General features: G+C 47.2%; 1 protein-coding gene across 1 annotated transcript; it reads left to right on the forward strand.

Annotated features, from left to right (window-relative positions):
• Positions 1–145: 145 nt before the first annotated feature.
• On the forward strand, positions 146–3,135 carry smim13 (small integral membrane protein 13). Its single transcript, XM_040189156.2, has 2 exons — positions 146–779; positions 2,002–3,135. The coding sequence occupies exons 1-2, from the start codon at positions 704–706 to the stop codon at positions 2,190–2,192; spliced, it is 267 nt and encodes an 88-aa protein (XP_040045090.1). The 5' UTR covers positions 146–703; the 3' UTR covers positions 2,193–3,135.
• Positions 3,136–6,217: the final 3,082 nt, after the last annotated feature.

The following is a 6,217-nucleotide window of genomic DNA, read 5'->3' on the forward strand; positions in this document are numbered from 1 at the left end:
CACGAAAGAGCCTACAGTTTCCCAGGAAACGTGTGTTTTACTTGTGATCTATTCAGGGGATCACAGATCTTTGATGAAGTCTCCACCTGCTGGATCTTTGAATAATAGCACTAGTGTTTTCATGCTCTCTAAGACTGATAAGAGCAGCACTTTTCATTGCGTTGCTGTTGGAAGGTGCTACTAAACAAACCTCCCTCGCTGAAAACGTTCGTTCTTTAATATATAATATAAGTAATAATATAAGTTTGTTTTATTCGCGCATCTTATCTCTCTCGTTTACATGTTCTTGCTTATTCTGGACGCAGAGCTAAAACTACAGGTTCCATCTCCAATAAACGTCACTACCCAGAAGCCAACTGCACCTCGCGCGTGCGCAGTCAGTCCCGGTGTGATGACGCTGTGTTTGTTGTCTTAACCGAGTGTCGTCAGCTATTAAACGCATGTTGCAGTTATGTAGCACGTAGAGGGACGACTTGACCCCGCTGAACGTCGGCTAAGCCCGCAGTCCGCGTGCGGGACTCACGGCTCACCAGCTAGCGCTAGCTAGCATTGACTTAGCTAGCCCGAGGCTAGCAGCCGAGCTGGTGCGTTTGTTCCCCCCCCCCCCTCCTCTCGTCCGGGCGGCTAGCCGAGTGTCCGCGGAGCAGAAGACACCGCGCGGCCGCCTCCTTATGCTGTTGCTGGTCTGCGGGGTCCAGCTAAGATGTGGCAGAGTGTTGGTCTCACGCTGCTGGTCATCGTGGCCACGCTGGTGTGCGCGCTCCTCTTCATGCTGTTCGGTGAGCTGAGACGTCGCGTTTACGCGCTGCGAGCGAGCCGCCGCGCTTCTGTTGTCGAAGCACGAAACACTCGCTAGCTCACGTCCCATTTCCTACGGGACCACGTCCTATTTCCTACGGGAACACGTCCTAGGAAATAGGACGGGAACACGTCCTATTTCCTACACGTCCTATTTCCTAGGACGTGTTCCCCCCCTAAACGTTCGACTCTTCGTTCCCGTGTTCGGTGTCTTTGACCCGCAAGTTTCCGCGTCAGTAAGCAGTTGCTATTTTTAGTCGCAAGTCCGAACATAAGGACGAGTGCTGCTCTCCGGCCTGTGTTGTTGTCCCTCTCGTACCTGAGGAGTCCGGCTGCGCACCTGTGGGGCGCACAGTGCGGTGTGTGTGCGGAGGCGAGGGCCCCAGCTGGGGCCTCTCATGGGAAACTGGGCCCACTTCCTGTAGCTCCTGGTGTTCAGACACTCCAATTTATTTACTTAATTAAAGTAGCAATGGAGGAAGTGTTATCTGCACGTGTTCTGTAACAAAAGTGAAGCACCTCTCTTAAAAATCGGCCCCTGCATGCGTTATATAATTGTACCATTGATGTTGTTATTATCATTTTCAATCGCATGAATCTCTACAGTTCATTGCAATGTTCACAATGCAATAATGTATCTCACATCTCAACTTAAAATTGCATTTTGAATTTAAAAAATACAAACTATATATTTTTGTATATTTTTATCTGATTCACAGATTGTTGCATTTATTTTTGTGTTTAATGTAAACGGCGAGTTAAAGAGGAACTGGCAGCAACATAACTTCATCAGACATGGCAGACAGTACATGACGATGGCGTCTGGTTTGTTCAGGGGAAAAGAGGCCGGTTTCTGAGCCAAAGTCTCCCAGTCAGGTGAAACGTCATCGCTGGAACAGAACTCTGAGTTCTGCTCGACGTCCTCGGTTTAAACACAAGGTGACAGTGTTGCACTGCCAGAAAAACAGCCTCCTAACAAACCCAGAGGGCTCCTGGCACATCGCCATTAGATGATGACCTGTAGTCCACTCAGTCCCTGTGTCTGGTCTGAAGTAAATCTATTGGGACCTTTTTAGGACCAGCTGACACAGCTGAGATTTACTGAACTTTAAAGTCTGAAGTTCATGTTCGTACTGGATTTTCTTTGGTGAATCGCTGTCACTACTCCTGTAAATGGCTGTTTGTCTCTTCTCTGCCCCTCAGGTTGGTTTGTAGTCTGGCAGCTCTTCTTGTCCAAGTTCAAGTTCCTGCGGGAGCTGGTGGGGGACGCCAGCACCCCTCCAGCCCAGTCGCAGCCGTCCGAGTCCAAGAGCGAGCGCACAGCGAGCGCCGCGCCCCGAGGCCGGCCCAGGTCCGCACGCCAAAGAGTCGCCTCTCAGGAAAGCCTTTCATAGGTCACCCACAGCGTATCCCGCCACCAACCCCACCCCCTCTCGCCGCCACCAGCCTCTACAAGCGGTGTGTGTGATCAATCAGAAGCCCTGCTACACTACACAAGGACCACGTGCAGGGCCGGTACTCAGCCCTCCTCTTCACCACGACACTTTAAAGCCAGCGGCCGCGTCGCCTGCTCTCAAAGGGAAAAGCCATTTCCGTCAGCTGTTCACGTGTGTCACTATGCAGGGGGCAGCGAGTCTGGACCTCCTGTGTTCCCGTAGTGGGGACGAGCCGCGCTGCCTCCTGCACCCACGCGTAGTGTGAAGATGCTCCGTCACTAGAGAGAGAGACGCGTTAACGCTCTTAAACCTGCGTGTTTTAATCTTGTGTTTCCAACAGAACAAAGTCCTATTTTGTACCAAGTAAGCCAGATAAATGTAAAAAAAAAAAATAGAAATCATAGACAACAACTGAAGCGGGGATTTGTACAAACTGATAACTTTCTTTTCTTGTGCAATGAAATGAATGTTTACGCCGTCATTTACTTGCTTCTCTGCGCGCTTCCATCCACGGGGGGGAAAACTGTCTCGCTCCAAGACGAAGAGGACAAATGACTTCCAGTTGTGTAAAACGGGAAATGTCTTTCTTGCCACTTCTCCTTCACCCTTTTGAATCGAATTGTATAGATTTGTACTTGAAGAGGGGCCAGGAGAAGGTCGGCGTCGGGGCGGCCCCTCCTCGTGCCTCTGTCTGCACCAGTGCCTGACCACAAGGCACGTCACATGACCTCCTCTCTGCACTGCCCACAGCATCATCAGTACACGCCCACGCTAAGCTAATCAATATTTATGTCTTATTCTCCCTCCGAGTCAAACTCATGTAACTGTTGCACCTTTTTTAATCAGCAGTGATTTGTTTTCTCTCAGTGGAGCAGGAGCTTCAAATAAATAATGCCATGAATATAATGAGTCTGTCTTTTTGTAAGAGAATGGGATTTGAGTACTTTAAATATACATTTCTTTTTAATTGGTAAAAACAGAATTCCTCATAAAGTGCCTCACTACACTGAAGGTATCCAGACAGTAATTCTCTCAATAACCGTAAAGTCGGAGGGAAAACAGGATTCGTTGTAAATAATTATGTTTTTGTAACACACACACAGAGCAGACTGGTGGTTTGTTCAGGGGAAAAGAGGCCGGTTTCTGAGCCAAAGTCTCCCAGTCAGGTGAAACGTCATCGCTGGAACAGAACTCTGAGTTCTGCTCGACGTCCTCGGTTTAAACACAAGGTGACAGTGTTGCACTGCCAGAAAAACAGCCTCCTAACAAACCCAGAGGGCTCCTGGCACATCGCCATTAGATGATGACCTGTAGTCCACTCAGTCCCTGTGTCCATAGTGACCAGTTATTATTAGAACAATGTCTCAATGTTTTAAAAAACATTATTACGATCTTTTTAGGACCAATTGTGAAAATAAAGTGATTTGTTTTAATATTTTTGAACACATGTTTGGGTTTTTAAATGAAAACCTAAACTACTGCTGACAATATAATGCTAAAATAACACAAAGACCTCTGAGTCCTCTGCTAACTTCTCTGTGCCCTTTAAGCTTCATTGCAGCCACTAATGACCCCCCCCACCCCCCCCCCCCGAGAAGTCTATGACTTAATCTACTGTATGTAGAATTTAATTGGAAGCCGTCTAGATTTTTTAAAGACCATTTTAGTCTTTGACAGTTTAATCCACTTCAGCCCCAGGAGTCATCAGCTTATTGCTGAACGCCGGGCGGATGCAGTGACTGAGCCACGTTGTCCATACGGACACTTTTCAAACTTCACATGAAGCTAATTTCCCCGGAGCATATTTTCTTTTTGTTTGTTTTCTCTTTTTTTCTGTCAGTCAGCTCTTTTTATACTTTAACGACCATTTCCCTCACAACTGCAACAACAAACTTTTCAGTTCTCTGTTTGCAGTTTACAGTTCTGCTCCAGTTCTTCACCCACCACTGCGAGAACATACAATTGAATCATACTTGAAGAAGACATGCTCCTCATTTTATAGTAATTGATACATTTCACAGTGGAATGCTGAGGCCCCGCTGGACCCCGACGTCTTCTGGCCATTCCGGTCGATGGACTCTGATGGCTGGAAGCTTCTTTTTTTCCTCCGTCCTAATGATGCTCCAGAAGAAAGAGGCTGCGCCGAGCTACCGAGCTGTGGAACGTCAGAGCCTGAACATACTTGACAGGAAATGATTCTGGTCAACCGAGGAAATGACACAGACTGCAGTGGTCCTCTAACTAGCCCTCTCTCTTTATATACAGAATACACGCATATATAAAGAGATAGATATCCATCTCTTATCTGCATATGACAGCAGGTATCACACACTACCTCTCCGATGACCTTTCGCTGTTTGTTGACTCACCAAACAGTTGAGCTCTCAGATCCCTAAACCGAAGAGCAAAAAGCCACGCGGGACCCGAGTGGATCCATCACAGCCGCCAGCTGTAGAACCAGTCGTCCATGAGAGACTCAAGGTGTCCCGAGACGCAGCGCAGGGACCAGTGTTCAGGTGTTCTGGCTTTTAAAAACACTCACGTAAAAGTCCAGAGTTCACAGTGTGTGTGTGCAGGGGGGGGTGGAGGGGGACCCTGAATACTAAACGTTCCATCCTGACTAAACGCACATAATGGCACGCAGGATTAATGCGTTGGTCACTGTGATAACGGATATTTGTAGCCTCCTTACTCACCGTGTCTCCCTGGACTTTGTGCTTTTTAAAGTCGTTGCATTCCTTTGGTCCTCATCTCCCCGGTGAGCAGCGAGTGGAGGCCTGTGAGGATTTTCTCCTTCCCAAATGAGATTTTGTGATTGGGAGCTGAAGCCTCGCCGCGGTCGCCTCTTCTTCACCTCAATCAATCTGTCCACAGAGGCGTCTCTTTGTATTTCACACTGTATTTCACTCAGGTTCTAATGAAAGAGTGAAGTGTTTTTAGTCGTATCCCACAGTAACTTAATGCTCCCCAGAGGCCGATTGCCTGCATTCGATCAATCCTCCCCACGTTGAAGCACAGAGAATGCGTCCTGGCTCCTCTCGGTCCAGCAGCGGCTTGTCCCCCGCTTGTCCCTCGTCCTCCACAAGGCCTTCGAAAACAGTGACTGGACGACGTGTCGGAGCAATTACAGCAAAACGAGAAGATAAAGGGCCGGATTTACAATCTGTTCAGTGCAAATGGTGACGTTACCGTAGCAACGGGATTGTTGTGTCGAACCTCCTGAACAAAATGCTGTAAGAGAATATTAACAGGGATGTATTTGGTTCACATGATCTTTGCGGATTCACATAGTGTTTATTTGTAATCGCTGAGCTTTGATGTGGTCAATGAGTGAAACGGTTGACGTGTCGACTCATTCAGGGGATGTGGTGCTTGTGATAAGATGAACTGTAGACGTGAACGTTTCGTTCAAACGGGACGGAGATAACTGCAGCTCATGTTCAGTGTTTCTGGAGCTTTTAGCTGCTTATCACGGTCTTCAGACGTCCACATTTTAGCTTCTGGTGGTCTTCACCAGCTAACGCGTGAGCACCAGCATTACAGCTCCTTGTTTACTCCGAGTGAGTGAACTGAATTTGCTGATGAAAAGCGTGAGAGGGTTTAGAGGCCCATCAACAATAAACATGTATTATTTTAATTATATTATTCGATCTATGGATTGAGACCAGAATTTGACACATTCTACTCTCCAGGTGGAAGGTTTTTTCTGACACGCTGTACTTACAAAATGTATAAAGTATTATCAAAGCTTCATAATGTACCCGCTGCAGATCAAGAGAGTTAAGAGCTTTGGGTAAAAAAACTAAACTAAAACTAAAACTATTTTAGTGTAGTAGTGCCTCATTGTGTGGTCTCAATAAAAAGCTTATTGTTTAGAATTTCAGTCTTCAGTCCATAATTGCCTCTATGATAAACTATACAAGTTCTCCCCTCCAAAAGAACACACACACACACGCACACGCACACACACACAACACACAACG

This window comes from Gasterosteus aculeatus, chromosome 10 (genome assembly GCF_964276395.1).
Source record: "Gasterosteus aculeatus chromosome 10, fGasAcu3.hap1.1, whole genome shotgun sequence".
In the NCBI taxonomy this organism is placed as follows: domain Eukaryota; kingdom Metazoa; phylum Chordata; class Actinopteri; order Perciformes; family Gasterosteidae; genus Gasterosteus; species Gasterosteus aculeatus.